This window comes from Capricornis sumatraensis, chromosome 3, assembly GCF_032405125.1.
Source record: "Capricornis sumatraensis isolate serow.1 chromosome 3, serow.2, whole genome shotgun sequence".
In the NCBI taxonomy this organism is placed as follows: Eukaryota; Metazoa; Chordata; class Mammalia; order Artiodactyla; family Bovidae; genus Capricornis; species Capricornis sumatraensis.
The window spans coordinates 133,830,572-133,849,323 of record NC_091071.1 but is presented as its reverse complement, the minus strand read 5'-3'; the positions used below and the strand labels follow the sequence as shown (position 1 = coordinate 133,849,323).

Sequence of the window (18,752 nt, the reverse complement as noted above, 5' to 3'; positions counted from 1 at the left end):
ATTTTCCTCAGCTTTTCTGGGAGAGCAGCAAGACTGAGAAGGCTCTTTGGGTGTCACTGAAACATATCTAGTGTCTTGATTCGGAAATTCAAGGGAGGCAAGAGTTATTCGAGTAAATGTGGTTTGTGAGGGTCTTCGTCTTTCTTTAGTTCCCCAGCCAGGGATTGAACCCGTGTGCCCTGCAGAGGAAGTGTGGAGTCTTAGCCATTGGATCACCAGGGAAGTCCTGTGAGGGTTTTCATCTGAATGAATAAAAGCAGACAGTTTAGGAACACAGGGCTGTTGGGGTGGGGTGTGGTAGGGGAACATCGGTGCAAGGTAGGGTGAGAGGTGCAGTCATAGTCTGGGGAGGAATCTGATTGATTGAGCTGGGAAGAGAGAGAAAGAGAGAAAAAATGTTTTGCTTTGGTAACTTATTCCCAAAGTTCATAATCAGAAATTCTGAAAAGAAGCTACTTATATATTAGCATACAGGTGGTGCTAATGGTAAAGAACCCACCTGCCAACGGAGGAGACGAAAGAAACAGGGGATAAATCCCTGGGTCGGGAAGATCCCTTGAAGGAGGGCGTGGCAACCCACTCTAGTATTCTTGCTACGGACAGAGGAGCCTGAGGGGCTACAGTCTGTGGGGTTGCAAAGAGTCAGATGTGACTGAGCCAACTTAGCATGCACACATAAATGTTTTGACTTTTTGAAAAATCAAATTTTATTTAATGTTTCATATTGAATATAAAATTCCAAAATAGGCAAAACTAATCTACAGTGTCATTAAGCAGATCAGGGTTGACTGGGGGCAGGGATGAGAGTGTTGAGAGCAGAGGGGCAAAAGAGCACTTTTGGGGGTGATGGAAATACTTTTGTTTGAAGTGGTGGTTGCACTGGTTTACACATTTGTCAAAACTCTCTGAGTTTAAATAATAGGTGCATTTTGTTCTATGTAATTATACTTCAACAGAGTTGATTTTAAAAGAAAAATAATTGCACACCAGAGGCAGGGATCCCATTATGTTTCCCTGCTCAGGGCACTCAGTAAGCATGTGTGCACCAAAGACAGTCTGGCATCCTGAGCCTCACCCCTCAGTAACCATGAAGGGCTGAACCCAGGAAGCTGGAACTGACAGTTTGCAAAAGGAATGGGGAAGGTGGGAGCTTATGCTGCCAGGAGCCCATAAAAGCCAGAGAACTTACAGGCACAGGGAACGGCTTTATGAGCTTCTTCAGCTCCTGCAGAACTTGTAGGTAGAACTTGAAGAAGAAGCTGACTACCAGAGTCCTCTTGAATTCCACCCTCCCACCTGGAGCCCAGCCTGGGAGGGAGACTTCATCCAGGAGCCGCCTGCAAGCTTCATCCAGCATCAGCTCATCCCACTGCCTGGGAGGGTTGGGGGCAGGAAGGAACCAATGAGAAAAGTCAGTCTCCATGACCAGAGGTCTCTGTGACCAGAGGCCTGTGCTAGATGGTTCAGAGACCCCAGGGTCTCACTTTATGAGTTGGATGGAAACTTAGAAATCACTTAAATAAGCTGTTCAGGGAAACCGAGGCCTGGGAGGCTGCGCTAAGTAGCCCGGACATGCTAGAACCCAGGCATTAAATAAAGAGACCACTATGGCCAATTCCATGGTGAACTGGACAGGACTCAGACTTGGACACTGCCTTTGCTGAGAAGGAAACAGAGTGCCCCTGAGCAGTGGGAGTGATGGGGAGCGCTTGGATGCTGCCTGGTGTAGGTTTGCCAGAGCGTTGATGTGCACAAGAGCACTGGGGCTGAACGCCTTCCTGGGCCACTTTCATTGTACACCTCACCCAAAGGGTTGTGCCTTGTTAATCAAAGTCAAATGAGGTTAGAGTCATTTAGGAAAATTACAGGAAGAACAAGCAACAATTCTACATATAGGAGTTTCCATCTTTCCACTTTTTTTTTTTAATGTCAAGCTTCACCATCAGGGTACGGGGTTTGTCGCTTACCTCCCTAGGAGCTGCTGGCAGGACTTATGTGCACTGACTGTGGCAGCCCCGACCCCTCCGTAGGTGATGCTCAGGTCCTCGATGATGTCTGTGCCCTCTTTGAAGAGGACTCGCATGCCGGCATTCACGTCGGGCAAGGCGTTCTGCTGGCACTGAGCCTGTCGGAAGGCTGACACGAATTCCCACTGTGGAGACAAAGACCATTTGGAGTTACTTGATATGTCAGAACTAAGAGTGAGTTCTTGCTTCTTGGTGCCACTAATTAATCACTCAGACTCAATCGAAAGGGACACAAAGGACATTTGGCACAGTTTGAGGACAATTTGGCTGCCTCTTTTTTCAAAGTGATGTGCTCCCAAAGGTCCATCTTCAACACCCCATACTCTCAATTAACAGGGTCACTGTGCACTTTCCCACTGGGGCTGGGATGCCTCTGCTAGGGATCCCTGCATCATTTCCATGTGCTCTCATTTCCAGGTGCCATTAAGGCTAGTCTCCAGACCCTTTGTCCCCCGTGAGGATGAAGGATCCCTCCAACACAGGTGTTTGGAAGGTGACTTGGAGAAGGAAATGGCAATCCACTCCAGTACTATTGCCTGGAAAATCCCATGGACAGAGGAGCCTGGTAGGCTACAGTCCATGGGGTCGCAAAGAGTCGGACACGACTGAGCACACTTTCTTTCTTGCTTGCTTAAAGTGTGAAAGAGATCCACTGGATTTCTTGCTTTGTAGATACTACCCCTTTTCATTCTGTAAAGTTCATAAAGGTGCTGAATAGAACTTTCCAACAGTGGACTAGGGAATTTTCTACCAGGGACAAGAGTCAGAAGGGTGATGGCTCCCCCCATGATCCTTGGCCCAGGACCACTGGTGTGGTGACAAAGTTAACAGAGATGGCTGCTGCCTTGCATGTGTTTCCATGTTTTTGGCCACCGGGGGCACTGTGTGTGGGTCGGCCTGTTTTTCTGTCTGGGTCTCTTACACTGATCCACATTGGACTGGGAACACATTTCAGAGTTTCCATTCCCAAGGAAAAAATAAATGAAGATCATACTTGGCTGAAAGCATGACTTAATATAAGACTTCCTGCATGACCCTCCTGGCTTTGGATCTCTCTGTGTATCTGTTGTGTTGCCCCTCTTGGGAAGACTGGTCTCTGAGATTCAGGTACACTTTAGGGGAGAAGCATCAGGAACAGGGAGTGAGGACAGAGGGTCTCCTCTGTAGCCGGCTGCGTGGCCACATCTCCCCCAGGGATCATGTGTTAGGCGCTCCTGGTCTTCTGAACTGTTGGGGTCAGCTCAAGTGGGCAGTGGGGAGGCCTAGCCCCAGCCTCCATCTCCTTGTGGGTCGGGCAGAGAAGCTCATTCCACAGCCAGAGAACTTTAATTTCCGCCTCCCAGATCTTGGACACGAGCGGGTGTGTGAGCATGAGCGCAGGCTGGGCAGGCCCCACCCCACAGCTGAAACAACAACCCCAGCTCCACGCCGCCCAGAGCTGCTGGCCTGAGGGTGGCTGCGGGCCTTGGTGCCGCGCCAGGCCACGAAGGACAGGAAACAGGTTTTCGGGGCAGACTTATTTTCCTTCCATCTGTTTTGAAACATCTAAAGATGACTGGCCTCAGTTATAGAAAGAGAAAAACAACTCTCAGGTCTTACCTTTTGAGAGTGAGGAATATACACAGACTCCAAAATTTCCTCTGGCTTCAGGTCTGCACTTGCCAACCCAGCAAGAAAATGTTCACTTAGAGGAATCCGCCGTGTGCCTTCTGTTGAAGAAAATGACATTTCTGCACAGTTGCAACAAGGAATACAAGACTATTCTATACTCTTAAATGTCAGCAGTGGAGAAGAAAAGGGCATCTTCCTCGCATGGAGCAGAGTGGGGATCTGAGTGTGGTGGACCAGCCTCCGACCCATCCTCCTCACAGGGAAGGGTGGTGGCAGCTTCATGACATTTACTTTTTTTTTGGTCGCTCTGTGGATCTTGTGGGGTCTTAGTTCCCTGATCAGGGCTTAAACCCAGACCCCAGCACTGGAAGCACCAAGTCCTAACCAATGGACTGCTAGGGAATCCCTAGGACATTTACTCTTGTTAGCACACATGCTATGTGAACTGGGTCTCTTCCTGTCCCCAAGGCCTACCAGACCTGTTTTTATCTTTCAGCAGAAACTGTTGAACTAAATCTAACTTGTTCAATACTATGATCAAAGTCAGGGCATAGCTTAAGCTGAGAAAGGGTTTGTTTCCAAACAGAGCTCTATTAACTGTATTAACTCTATTAGCTGTTTCCAAACAGCTCTATTAACAGAGCTCAGATTATTGGATTTGCTTTTTGTTTTTGCTGCTGCTGTTGGCTTCTAAACTGGATTATTGTTATTTAGTTGCCGAGCCATATACAACTCTTCTGCAACCCTGTGGACTGTAACCTGGGCTTTCCTGGTAGCTCAGCTGGCAAAGAATCTGCCTGCAATGCGGGATCCCTTGGAGGAGGCCATGGCAATCCACTCCAATATTCTTGCTTGGAGAAACCCCATGGATAGAGGAGCCTTGCAGGCTACAGTCCATGGGGTCACAAGGAGTTGAACACGACTCAGCAATTAAGCACAGTACAGGACTGTAAGCCTGACAGGCTCCTCTGTCCATAGGATTTCCCCGGCAAGAATACTGGAGTGGGTTGCCATTTTCTCCTTCAGGGTATCTTCCCAACCCAGGGATGGAACCCAAGTCCTCTGCATTGGCAGGTGGATTCTTTACCACTGGGCTCCTGGAAAGCTTTCTAAGCGGGATACCCATATCTTTAAAGCAATGTGAACAATTTACAAAACCTCCTTTCAGCCCCATTGTCACCACATCGTGGTGATGGTTAGAGCAGTCCCCTCTGGCTTTAAAAAGTGGCTGTGGCTCCACAGGAAATGTGTGAGGAGATTGCAACCCAGCAAATCTGATGTGCGTTCAGGTCCAAGAACAGCAGTGAGATGCTGATTGGAAGGTAGGTGTGGCCGAGACAGAGGAAGGTAGACCCCAGAGGGGCTCTTGTGGACCTGGGCCTCCCTCCTGCGGTGCCAGCTAGCTACTGGCCTCATTGGAGCTGGGCTGAGTGCAGATTGGAGGTGGCTTTGGCAGAGCTGGGAAAACAGAGATCTTGAGCCACAGGTGACGGCTGACATCTCAGCAGAGGAACACAGCTAGCACCGCTAGTCCTAAAGTAGAAGGCCCTGCTTGGGGGCCAGGCCATCTTTGCTATCCTGATGCCCCAGAGCCTTGGCTTCCTCTCCCTTAGTCTTTAGGGTTCGAGATGGGGTGATCCTGGACTACAGGCCTGGCGGACCCAGCAAAACAGCTGACAGGGTCCTTCAGGGCTGAGGAATTTCCTCTCCTGGGCCCCACATGAAGCTGAATAGGAGTGTGAGGGCTTTTCCTTTGCCAGCAGGTCCCTCCCAGGATTTCTCAGTTCCCACCCATCAGGGACCAGACTGTGTCAGCCAACAATTCCCTGGGGAGGCTTATGATGCTGGTGAGATAATTCCTGGTTGGCCACACCGTGGAGTTCACAAGGGGCAGTGTGACTGCTCCCTTGCATTCCAGTTCCACCTCCAACTCAGCTCATGTGAGGGTATTTGATGGGGTGTGGAGGAGGGAGGAGGGGAGAGATGGAAAGTGGGGAGTTAGAAGACCTGGGGAGGTGGTTGGTGGTGAAGAGGCAAGCATGCCCATTGGGAAATCAAGGCAGACTGGATTCCCATCCCTCACCCTCTACTGCAAGCGACCTCAGCGTTGGACAAATTAGATGTGTTGTGTAAAGTATCCAGCAGAGCCTGGCACAAGCAGCATGCACTGGATGGGAGTGTCAGCCTCTTTGGAGCAGCCGGAGCCAGTGTGGGGGCTGAGCATCTTGGGGAGGCAAGGGTGGAATACCCTGGAGCAGCCCTCAAGGACTGCCCTTCTCAGCCAGCATGCAAAATGTTGCTAGCCTTCCTCATGCCCCCAAGGGCCCCACAGTGTCCCCAGCGTGTCCTCACTAGACTTGTGACTTCTTACACGGCAACTGGAGAGGGGCCATGAGGAGGAGGAGGAGGAGGAGGAGGAGCAAGTGGTCCTCTGGTCACAGAGAGGCTCTAGTCGGCCTCGACACACAGCCCCGGCTGAGCTGTGGTTGGGGCTGGGTGTCGTGTGTATGTGGGGGGTGGTACAGAAGGTGCCATCCCCTGTGTGAGGAGACTTCTGCCAGGACCCTGAGCTCCCCATGGTGGACTGAGAGCCAGAGACATGGGCTCTGACATAGCACCTCCTAAAACAGAGACAGAAACGCTGTAGGTGCTGTTCAGAGGGTTCTGGGTAGCTTACCTTCTGATGTCAGATTGAGGGTAGCGTTGCCCACAGCCAGAATTGGGTTCAGATCTGAGTAGCTGTGCCGGCTTATAATATGACCCCCTAAGGACTAAGGAGAGAGAGTTACAGCCTCAGTCATTCGATCCCTCAAATTTGAGCCCCCCGCCTCTGCCGGCACCTGCTCATGGTCCTCCCTGGTAGGTGACAGGGTCGAGAGGAGTCTCGGCCTCCTCTGCAGATGAGACTCAGTTCAGATGCCGTGAGAGGTCCCCACCCACCCACGACTCTGGATCGGGTGAGGAATGGATGGTAACGAGCACTGAAGGGCATGTGGTGTGTTTCACCTGATGTCTCACCCCTTCATGCATATTTCCTCACTCAGTCCTCACAACAACTCAGTGAGGTGAGGCCACTGTCCCCCTTTAACAGACGAAGACACGGGGGCACAGAGGAATTATTAAACTTGATTAAGATCTCCCAGGAAGGAAGGGGCAGACGGGGATGCAAAGCCAAGCACTGAAGTGCAGCGGCCAGTTCTGGGCCACTCCTACTCAGGTGGTGCAGATGGCCACAGTGCTGGCTACAAAAGTAGCCGCGGTGCTGCCTTGGGATCTCAGCCTTATCTCAGGGCCTCTTGAATTGCTGGACTTCCCGGGGGCCATGTTTAGGTGCCAGGCATCTATCATTGAGTCTCCCTTTTCCGCTTCTTGAGAGACTCTTCTTGGATCTGGTTAAGCTTATAGCATCTCAGAACATGTCAGGGAAATGACCAGCCATCCAGCTCAGTATTCTCCTTCCCACATAGTGCCAGACTCTACAGTGACCACCCAGGTTGCGGGTGATCTGGGCTGGAACATGGGTGAGGGCACGGAACTCCCAGTACTCGATGAACAGCTTAATTTTAAAGCTCTTGTTTCCACTGAGCTGAAATCTACACCCCTGGTTTCTTACCTATCAGTCATACTTCTACTCTTGGCGATCATATGAAATATATCACACCTCTTCTCAGGAGTCTGGAAATATCTGAAGGCAGCTTTCATGACGCCCCACCACTCCTCTCTCTGCAGTGGTTTCCAACCCCTTACTTTCCCATCACCATCTCCTCACCAGGTTCCAGGGTGTCAGACAGAACCCATGACAGGGAATCATTTGGAATCAACTGAAGAGCTTTTTCAGTAGAAACCTGTTCTCCCTCCTTTCCCCGTATCCTAAGAATTTCTAATACATCATTCGGGGGTATGTAAGGGAAGGGGTCATGTGTATTTTGAAGATCTACATCTGGATTCGTCTGAGGTTGAATCAACTGACCCTGGAGTCTTCCTCCCTGTTCTGAGCGTTACCGTCTAGCGGTGGTCTGAACAGTCTGGGCTGGGGGAGGCCTCCTTGTTTTAGGTGTTTCACTTCTGCAGTCCATGGGGTTGCAAAGCGTAGGACATGACTTAGCAACAACAATGCAGCCTAAGATTAAATTAGTTTCTCTGAAGGTCTTATCATGAAATTAGTGAAACCATGACATTCTTTTCCCACTTATATTGCTAATTAGCTATACGACTGAACTTGGCTCTTCTTTTAAATATGTTACTAAATAATGTTTGCTATATTAAATGTTTATTGCACTGTCATTTCAATCTGCTGAGACCCGTGTGCACACTGATTCTGCCAATGCCTATTTCAACATTTTGCTGAGATTAAGAGATAGGCGTAGCAGGCCTTGTGATGGGCCCAGAGGACATACAGCCATGTTCTGGATCTGCTGGCTGGCCAGACTCTTCAGGTGCTTCAGCAGCGCTCGGTACGTCTGGGTCTTCTCCTCTGGGAGTTCGGAGACCCTCTCAGCCAAGATGTCCTTGACGTGGGCCAGACTGCAGCCAGCACCTATTGTCAGTCCTGGAAAGCAGGAATGACAGTAACAACTAGCAGGAGGCAGACTCTACTAGAATGTTCCATGACCCCTTTCTGACTGAGCACAGTGAGGCTATGCCAAGCTGTTTTGTGATTAAGGGGGATAAAACTGATAACATTAAAAAAAGTCAAAGGTCTTTCAATTGCCAAGGTCATTGTGTAAATCAGCAGTGCCTCCACTGCTGATTTGCCCCTCTATAGGTGGCTTTGATATTAAAAATCTTCAACACCAGTTCTAGGAGGGACACCAGCCAATCAGAATGAATACAGTCCATGCAAGGAGCTGCCTCAGGTATTACTTTGGGTGTTGTTGAGTGTGGGAGAGTGGGGTTTCCAGGGAGGGGCTAGAGAGTCAGGAGAAATGGGAGAGCATCCTGGGATCAGGGCAATACTACTTGCTACTGCTAAGTCGCTTCAGTCGTGTCCAACTCTGTGTGACCCTATAGACGGCAGCCCACCAGGCTCCCCCATCCCTGGGATTCTCTAGGCAAGAACCCTGGAGTGGGTTGCCATTTCCTTCTCCAATGCATGAAAGTGAAAAGTGAAAGTGAAGTCACTCAGGCGTGTCTGACTCTCAGCGACCCCATGGACTGCAGCCTACCAGGCTCCTCTTTCCATGGGATTTTCCAGGCAAGAGTACTGCTTGCTAGTCCCTGCAATAAAGCCTTTTCTCTTTGCAAAACAAAACAAAATAAAAAAAACAAAACAAAAGAAACTACTATTCACTAGCTGGCAAGGAAATAACTCAGAATTTAAAAACTGTTGCAGGCTTTCCCTGCAACAGTGTATAAGAATCTGCCTGCCGTTGCAGGGGACATGGGCTCCATCCCTGATCTGGAAAGATCCCGCATGCTGTGGAGTAACTAAGCCCCTGTGCAGCAGCCACTGAGCCATGCTCTAGTGCCCTCGTGCCTAGAGCTGTGCTCCGCGACACGGAAAGCTACTGCAATAAGAAGCCTGTGCACTGCGACTGGAGAGTAGCCCCTACTCGTCACAACTAGAGAAAAGCCTGTGCACAGCAATGAAGACCCACCGCAGTCAAAAGAAAAATCAATAAAAAATATATAAAAAGAGAATGGCAAATATTTATATACAAAAAAAAACGGAGAAGGCAATGGCACCCCACGCCAGTACTTTTGCCTGGAAAATCCCATGGAAGGAGGAGCCTGGTGGGCTGCAGTCCATGGGGTCGCTGAGAGTCAGACACGACTGAGTGACTTCACTTTCACTTTTCACTTTCATGCACTGGAGAAGGAAATGGCAACCCACTCCAGGGTTCTTGCCTGGAGAATCCCAGGGACGGGGAAGCCTGGTGGGCTGCCGTCTATGGGGGTCACACAGAGTCGGACACAACTGAAGCGACTTAGCAGCAGCAGCAGCATATATTAAAAAAAACTGTTGCAGTCGTACTTGTGAGTATTGATATCGATAGTCGCATGGGCTCTGGGTTTCTCTGTAGTAGGGATGTAAAGGATTCAGCTCAATCTTTGAAAATGAAGAAGTCACCCAAACCATCAGAAGGTGACTTAGTTGGCCTTGTAAAATTAATCTTCAACTTCCCCAGGGGTTTGTGGAATGAGTCACTAACACATAGGGTATGATTTGGTCACTTCCAGGGCTGGGTTCTAACTGCTGTTAATCTGTTTTTTTTTTTTTTTTTTTTAAGCAGGTTGTAGACTGGGCTTTGATTTTTCTCTTATGGATTAACCTTGGAGAATATTTCACTCTCCCACATAATTTTATTTTAATTAATATTAAAAATGACCTCTTCATTTCAAAGGCAAACCATTCAACATCACAGTAATCCAAGTCTATTCCCCAACTAGTAATGCTGAAGAAGCTGAATGGTTCTATGAAGACCTACAAGACCCTCTAAAACTAACACCCAAAAAAGATGTCCTTTTCATTATAGGGGACTGAAATGCAAAAGTAGGAAGTCAAGAGATACCTGGAGTAACAGGCAAATTTTGCCTTTGAGTACAAAATGAAGCAGGTTAAAGGCTAACAGAGTTTTGCCAAAAGAATGCACCGGTCATACTCTACACATGGACATAGCCACATGGCCAGCGCCAAAATCAGATTGATTATATTCTTTGCAGCCAAAGATACAGAAGCTCTATACAGTCAGCAAAAACAAGACTGGGAGCTGACTGTGGCTCAGATCATGGACTCCTTATTACCAAATTCAGACTTAAATGGAAGAAAGTAGGGAAAACCACTAGACCATTCAGGTATGACCTAAATCAAATCCCTTACTATTATAGAGTGGAAGCGAGAAATAGATTCAAGGGATTAAATCTGATAGACAGAGCACCTGAAGAACTATGCACAGAGGTTCATGACATTGTACAGGAGGCAGTGATCAAGACCATCTCCAGGAAACAGAAATGCAAAAAGGCAAAATGGCTGTCAGAGGAGGACTTACAAATAGCTGAGAAAAGAAGAGAAGCGAAAGGCAAAGGAGAAAAGGAAAGATATACCCATTTGAATGCAGAGTTCCAAAGAATAGCAAGGAGAGATATAAAACATAGGTAGAGATACCAAGGGAAAATTTCATGCAAAGATGGGCTCGATAAAGGACAGAAATAGTATGGACCTAACAGAAGCAGAAGATATTAAGAAGAGGTGGCAAGAATACACGGAAGAACTGTACAAAAAAGATCTTCATGACCAAGATAATCACGAAGATGTGATCACTCATCTAGAGCCAGACATCCTGGAATGTGAAGTCAAGTGGGCCTTAGAAAAGATCACTACGAACAAAGCTAGTAGAGGTGATGGAATTCCAGTTGAGCTATTTCAAATCCTAAAAGATGATGCTGTGAAAGTGCTGCACTCAATATGCCAGCAAATTTGGAAAACTCAGCAGTGGCCACAGGACTGGAAAAGGTCAGTTTTCATTCCAATCCCAAAGAAAGACAATGCCAAAGAATGCTCAAACTACTGCACAATTGCAGTCATCTCACACGCTAGTAAAGTAATGCTCAAAATTCTCCAAGCCAGGCTTCAGCAATACGTGAACTGTGAACTCCCTGATGTTCAAGCTGGTTTTAGAAAAGGCAGAGGAACCAGAGATCAAATTGCCAACATCTGCTGGATCATGGAAAAAGCAAGAGAGTTCCAGAAAAACATCTATTTCTGCTTTATTGACTATGCCAAAGCCTTTGACTGTGTGGATCACAATAAACTGTGGAAAATTCTGAGAGAGATGGGAATACCAGACTACCTGACCTGCCTCTTGAGAAATCTATATGCAGGTCAAGAAGCAACAGTTAGAACTAGACATGGAACAACAGACTGGCTCCAAATAGGAAAAGGAATATGTCAAGGCTGTATATTGTCACCCTGCTTATTTCACTTCTATGCAGAGTACATCATGAGAAACGCTGGACTGGAAGAAACACAAGCTGGAATCAAGATTGCCTGGAGAAATATCCATAACCTCAGATATGCAGATGACACCACCCTTATGGCAGAAAGTGAAGAGGAACTAAAAAGCCTCTTGATGAAAGTGAAAGAGGAGAGTGAAAAAGTTGGCTTAAAGCTCAACATTCAGAAAACGAAGATCATGGCATCCGGTCCCATCACTTCATGGCAAATAGATGGGGAAACAGTGGAAACAGTGTCAGACTTTTATTTTGGGGGGCTGCAAAATCACTGCAGATGGTGACTGCAGCCATGAAATTAAACGACGTTTACTCCTGGGAAGAAAAGTTATGACCAACCTAGATAGCTTATTCAAAAGCAGAGACATTACTTTGCCGACTAAGGTCCGTCTAGTCAAGGTTATGGTTTTTCCAGCAGTCATGTATGGATGTGAGAGTTGGACTGTGAAGAAGGCTGAGTGCCGAAGAAGTGATGCTTTTGAAGTGTGGTGTTGGAGAAGACTCTTGAGAGTCCCTTGGACTACAAGGAGATCCAACCAGTCCATTCTGAAGGAGATCAACCCTGGGATTTCTTTGGAAGGAATGATGCTGAAGCTGAAACTCCAGTACTTTGGCCACCTCATGCGAAGAGTTGACTCATTGGAAAAGACTTTGATACTGGGAGGGATTAGGGGCAGGAGGAGAAGGGGACGACAGAGGATGAGATGGCTGGATGGCATCACTGACTCAATGGATGTGAGTTTGAGTGACCTCTGGGAGATGGTGATGGACAGGGAGGCCTGGCCTGCTGTGATTCATGGGGTCGCAAAGAGTCGGACATGACTGAGCGACTGGACTGACTGAACTGAACTGATAAGATCTATATCTATATTTTATATAAGATATAAGATCTTATATATCTTATATATATATATATATAAGATATAAGTGAGCAGTGCAAGGGAATAGAGGAAAACAATAGAATGGGAAAAACTACAGATCTCTTCAAGAAAATTAGAGATACCAAGGGAATATTTCATGCAAAGATGGGCACAATAAAGGACAGAAATGGTATCTAACAGAAGCAGAAGATATTAAGAAGAGGTGGCAAGAATACACAGAAGAACTATAAAAAAAAAAGATCTTCATGTCCCAGATAACCACAATGGTGTAATCACTCACCTAAAGCCAGACATCCTGAAATGCCAAGTCAAGTGGGCCTTCATCACTACAAACAAAGGTACTGGAGGTGATGGAATTCCAGATGAACTATTTCAAATCCTAAAAGATGATACTGTGAAAATGCTGCACTCAGTATGCCAGCAAATCTGGAAAACTTAGCAGTGGCCCCAGGACTGGGAAAGGTCAATATTCATTCCAATCCCAAAGAAAGGTAATGCCAAAGATTTTTCAAACTACCTCACTATTGCATTCATCTCACACACTAGCAAAGTAATGCTCAAAATTCTCCAAGCCAGGCTTAAGCAGTAGGTGAACCATGAACCTCCAGATGTTCAAGCTGGATTTAGAAAAGGCAGAGGAACCTGAGATCAAATTGCCAACACCTGCTGGATCATCAAAAAAGCAAGAGAGTTCCAGAAAAACATCTACTTCTGCTTTATTGACTACACCAAAACTTCTGACTGTGTAGATCACATTAAACTGGAAAATTCTTAAACAGATGGGAATATCAGACCACCCGACCTGCCTCCTGAGAAATCTACATGCAGGTCAAGAAGCAACAGTTAGAACTGGACATGGAACAACAGACTGGTTCCAAATTGGAAAGGAGTATGTCAAGGCTGTATATTGTCACCCTGCTCATTTAATTTATATGCAGAGTATATGAGGAATGCTGGGCTGGATGAAGCACGAGCTGGAATCAAGATTGCTGGGAGAAATATCAATAACCTCAGATATACAGTTGATAACACCCTTATGGCAGAAAGCAAAGAGAAACTAAAGAACCTCTTGATGAAAGTGAAAGAGAGTGAAAAAGCTGGTTTAAAATTCATCATTCAAAAACTAAGATCATGGCATCCGGTTCCACCATTTCATGACAAATAGATGGGGAAACAATGGAAACAGTGAGAGACTTTATTTTTGGGGGATCCAAAATCACTGCAGATGGTGACTGTAGCCATGAAATTAAAAGATGCTTGCACCTTGAAAGAAAAGCTATGACCAACCTAAATAGCATATTAAAAAGCAGAGACATTACTTTGCCAACAAAGGTCCGTCTATCAAAGCCATAGTTTTTCCAGTGGTCATGTATAAATGTGAGAGTTGGACTATAAAGAAAGCTGAGTGCCAAAGAATTGATGCTTTTGAACTGTGGTGTTGCAGAAGACTCTTGAGAGTCTCTTGGACTGCAAGGAGATCCAACCAGTCCATTCTGAAGGAAATCAGTCCTGAATATTCATTGGTAGGACTGATGCTGAAGCTGAAACTCCAATACTTTGGCCACCTGATGCGAAGAACTGACTCATTGGAAAAGACTCTGATACTGGGAAAGATTGAAGACGGGAGGAGAAGGGGCCAACAGAGGATGAGGTGGTTGGATAGCATCACCAACTCAATGAACATGAGTTTGAGCAAGCTCCAGGAGTTGGTGATGGACAGGGAGACCTGGAGTGCTGCAGTCCATGGTACCACAAAGAGCTGGACACAACTGAGCGACTGAACTGAGAAATGAACTTGGTGCAATACGTTCCCAGTCCTACCAACATACCCACATAACTAACATCCCCTGTTGCTTCAGTGATCATAGTTGATCTAATTGATTAGCAAAACTACTAGCTGCTTATTATCTATATGCTAAGCAAATCTTGAAAGTGAAAGTGTTAGTCACTCAGTTGTGTCCGACTCTTTGCAACACCATGGACTGTAGCCCACCAGGCTACTCTGTCCATAGGATTCTCCAGGCAAGAATACTGGAGTGAATTGCCATTTCCTCCTCCAGTGGATCTTCCCGACCGAGTGATCAGACACGGATCTCTTTCGTTGCAGGTGAATTTGTTACCGTCTGAGCCATCAGGGAAGCCCATAAGCAAATCATGCCTAAAAGTAACTATACTGCTCCTCTGCCTGGAGTGTCTCTCAGCTTAGAGTCCATACCCTGTTTCTGCATCAGTATCTCATAAAAGGCACATGGGATCTGGTCCCATCGGTGATTGTCTATTGCTTCCCATCACCACAAGTTCCAGTAAAGCTTTAACTTCCTCAAAATCTTGCCTTCCTTTTGCCTGCAGGGGCACTGGGCAGACCATGCTTGTTTCCTACCATACCATTCCTCCTATCATATGGATCCAGAGCCATATTAGTAGAGAAGAAATTAGAGACAAAGATTTTTATCTGGTTATGGTCAACAGCATCACACAGACTGGCTCGACCATCTGTTACTTGACATAGATAGGAAAGAGAAGTTCAGGGACTTCTCTGACGGTTCAGTTGTTAAAACTCCCTACTTTCACTGCAGGGTCTGATTCCTGGTCAGGGAACTAAGATCCCACATGTTGCATGGCCAAAAATAATAAATAAAAAATAAAGTAATAACCTAAATTAAAAAAAGGCAGGCAATGCAGTTCAGCCCCAGGGGAGAGTAAAATGTCTGCTGTCTTCCCTATTGCTTAGGTCCTGAGAAGTATGGGTTTCAGACTCAGGCTGAGTTGAGACAATCCATTTGAGAGCCTTTTGTTTGATTCTTTCCATTGCTCACAGTACCCCCTCACTTTGTGTCAGGCATGACACAGCTGTACTGAGAAAATTCTATTTACTGAACTTCTATTCATATTTTATTCCACCTTTGGTCACAAAACCTAGCTTGCATTTCAGGGGTGTTGAAAAGATCTTTATATGATCCTCAGAACATGGGTTTTATTTTAACTCCATGCTTTTCAGAGTTTGAGGGTCTATGGGTTTAAGATGCACTGACTTCCTGTAGCACTTACTGTACTAAAGATTTTGAGGGTGGAGGGGGGAGTATATCCAGCCATACAAGTAGGTGGCATGGATTAGCACACAAAATGTAAACAAACGCAAGCTGTCACAGATATTTATTTCCTGGGGTTGCTGGTGGTGGTGGTGGGGCACAGCTGGCTCCGGTGTAACCCTCCCCTACAAGCGTCCTTCACTCCTCTGGGCCTCAGGAAAAGCTTGGGCATCCTGAGAAAGATCCCTGGAGGCTTCTAGAGGTGACTCACACCCAAAGTTTAAGGGGCCCCAAGAAAAACACATGGTTAAGATTTTAGAATCTGCCTCTATCTTGCCTGCTGAGTCTAAACTGACAAAGAGCCAGTTGAAGAGCCAGTGGGTTGGGCCTGGGGGGACAGGGAATGGCAATAACGATGGAAATTCTGGATTGGACATGGGAGATGTGTGCCTTGGTGACCGGCCACCAGCCAGTTTGCAGACCTTGGGCCAGATCTCTTTCTTTTTGTCCTGGCCCTGCTGGAGGAAATATAGGGGGCTTGGTGGGATGGAGAAAGTCTCCCCCCTCCTTCAAATAGAGGAGCATGTTTTCGTCTATTTGGATTTGTTTGAGGACTGAATTGTGATGCTAAAACAAGTTTGAAAATCACGGGCTAAACCATGGGCCTGGGGTGGAGATGAGGAAAAGGGTTATCCTGTCTTGACTGTCTGCTTAAATTATTAGGCACTAATAATTTATTATTAAATTATTAGCCACTGGACCACCAACAGACTTTATTGGTGGTCCAGTAGCTAAGGGTTGTCCAGTGGCTAAGACTGCTCTGCCAAAGCAGGGGGCCTGAATTTGATCCCTGGTCAGGGAACCAGATCCCATAGGCCACAGTGATGATTGAAGACTGCGAGTCATAACTAAGACCTGGTGTAGCCAAATAAATAAATGTTAAAAAAAAAAAGGGTACTTGACTATACCCCCAAACCATCCACTTTACTCTTCTCTCTTCCTCTTCTCTCCAACCCCAAGATTTCAGATATATCTAAGCATGCTCCCCTCATTTTCTGAGTGGTGTGTGGATGTGCTACTCAAGTGGTCCCAAGGCTGAAGCTGTAAGGCTGTGGTGCAAAACCAGGAAGGGTCCCTGTCCTTGCAAATGGATGGGTCGGGGTCAGGGAAGGCAGGCTTGCTGGTCTGCAGCACAGTCTAAATTTGGCTGATGATGGTTGAGGCCAGGAAGGTAGGACTCCGGGATGGCAGTGATACTGCCAGGGTGGGTCCCTTCTCCTGCCCACCACGGATCTCCAAAAACACATGATGGCCTACAAGTCAATCTTGACTAAAGCTTTCAGTCCAGCCAACCTCCTTGTTGCCTGAGTTAAGGAAATCATTATGACCACTGCATTCCAAATTCAAGTTCCTGGCCCACTCATTCATTTAGTCTTTTTTTCTTTCCAGTAAGTCATTCAGTACATATATGCATGTAGCTTAGACAAGCACATGTATGCTAAGAGATCTGCTGGATGAGAGAAGGAGTAAAAGAAAATTCCTTTCGTTAAAGGGGTTGCTGTGCACCTTGAAGGCAAAGTCTTGGACATTCCCTTCCTACTCTATGGGTGCCACCTTGCCTGATGAAGAGTCTGCACATAGTGGGCCCTTAAGGATGTTGCAAATGACCAGGGGTGCTTCCCTGGGCAGGTTTATATCTTACTTGGCCTTTTGCCATTGCCCCTAAGAGACAAGTAGCATCTGAATGCCAGACACTAAGTTAAATACCTCCTGCAACCTGCCTCCCTCCCTGGAACTGACCATCCAAGTGATAGATAGTACTTCTCTCTTGCTGTCTTCTCATTCAACTGACACTGCGAGTTTATTGCCTTTGTGTCACCATGCCTTTTTATTCTGACCACACTGAGAGGCAGACGTGTGGGGTCTTAGTTCCCAGGCCAGGGATCAAACCTGCGCTTCCTGCATAGAAGCATAGTCTTAACCACTGGACCACCAAGGAAGTTCCATCATGGCTCTTTATAGGCGAGAATACTACAGGTGACTACAAGGTCTTGAACGACATCATCCAAATACCCCATATTCTGTACAAAGCTTCTGATAGTAAATTTTCATGGTGGGGATATAATATCATATCAGAAAAATGTCAAAGAGTTGGAAACAAGCCAGTCAAGATAAATGCATGATGAAGTTCTAAACTGTTCAGTGTTTAGTTTAGTGCAAGTGTTTAGTGCAGGGATTGGTTCATGGATATTTTACAAAGAAAACCTGGAACTCACCATCATTTGTTTTAGATACCACATTCAGCTCAGAAATCCTAGCAGGAGAGAGGAGAATTGGGTGAAAATGTCCTTTAGATCTCATGGCAGGTCCTAAAAGTAAATGCAGTACATATCTTAGAGAGGGGGAGTTAGGAAAAAGAAAATGAGGTTTTTTGGCATTGACAGTTTCTCATTAAAATATTCAGATGCATATACATGTGACAGCAGTGGCCATACACCCTGCCAAGTAATTTTCTAGCACATGCGCTTCCAGTATACGTGTTTATTTATACTCATTACATGAATATAAAAAATAAAATGGATGAGGGATCCTTAGAAGACTCTAAGGAGATGTGTATAGCGGTATCTGAAAGAGCCAAGACTTGCAAAACACGCCATGGCCTTGAGCAATCGAATGGAGGTGTGGACTGTACCCTGGGCACAGGATGGAATAGCACACTTATGTGCAACCATGTGGGCAAGTCCCTGCTCAAGAATGTTAAATGCACAAAGCCAACTGTAGAGGAGTAATACTGTGTCCATCTACTTAAGCGAAGTTCAAAAATATGCAAAACTAAGCAACACATTGCTTAGGAACTCAAGTATACGGGTATGACACGTAAGAAACAGAGACGAGGTGGACCAACACCATATTCAGTCTAGTGAGCACCCCTGAGAGAAAGGGGAGGGGAGGGACTACGGTCTGGGGGGGCCCATGGGGCACACTTCTTGGTAAAGCTCTGGTTCTCAAAGTGAGTGTGGTGATAACGGGGTATAGATTGTTAATATATCCACCGTATTTCATAAAATCCTATTTTAGTTACTCAATACCTAATGGAAACAAAATTTAAAAGGACAAGGTAAATTAAATGATTAACAATCCTTTAATACTGCTGCACACCTCAAGGGTCTCCCAGGGTCTGTGTATATTGAATTTTGGAGGCTATTTTATTATATGATAATACTATCATATTTGTATTATACTTTTAATATTAT

At 46.3% G+C, this 18,752-nt stretch overlaps 1 protein-coding gene across 1 annotated transcript in view; it reads right to left on the bottom strand.

Moving 5' to 3' along the window:
- Positions 1–18,752, bottom strand: part of LOC138076312 (aldehyde oxidase 2) — a 112,207-nt gene that overhangs the window by 75,081 nt on the left and 18,374 nt on the right. The window contains exons 10-15 of the mRNA XM_068968470.1: positions 17,775–17,867; positions 8,036–8,187; positions 6,316–6,409; positions 3,627–3,736; positions 1,968–2,152; positions 1,196–1,373 (exon numbers count right to left, since the gene is read on the bottom strand). Of these exons, the coding sequence (XP_068824571.1) occupies positions 1,196–1,373; positions 1,968–2,152; positions 3,627–3,736; positions 6,316–6,409; positions 8,036–8,187; positions 17,775–17,867 (812 nt within the window). The remainder of the gene's footprint in view (positions 1–1,195; positions 1,374–1,967; positions 2,153–3,626; positions 3,737–6,315; positions 6,410–8,035; positions 8,188–17,774; positions 17,868–18,752) is intronic.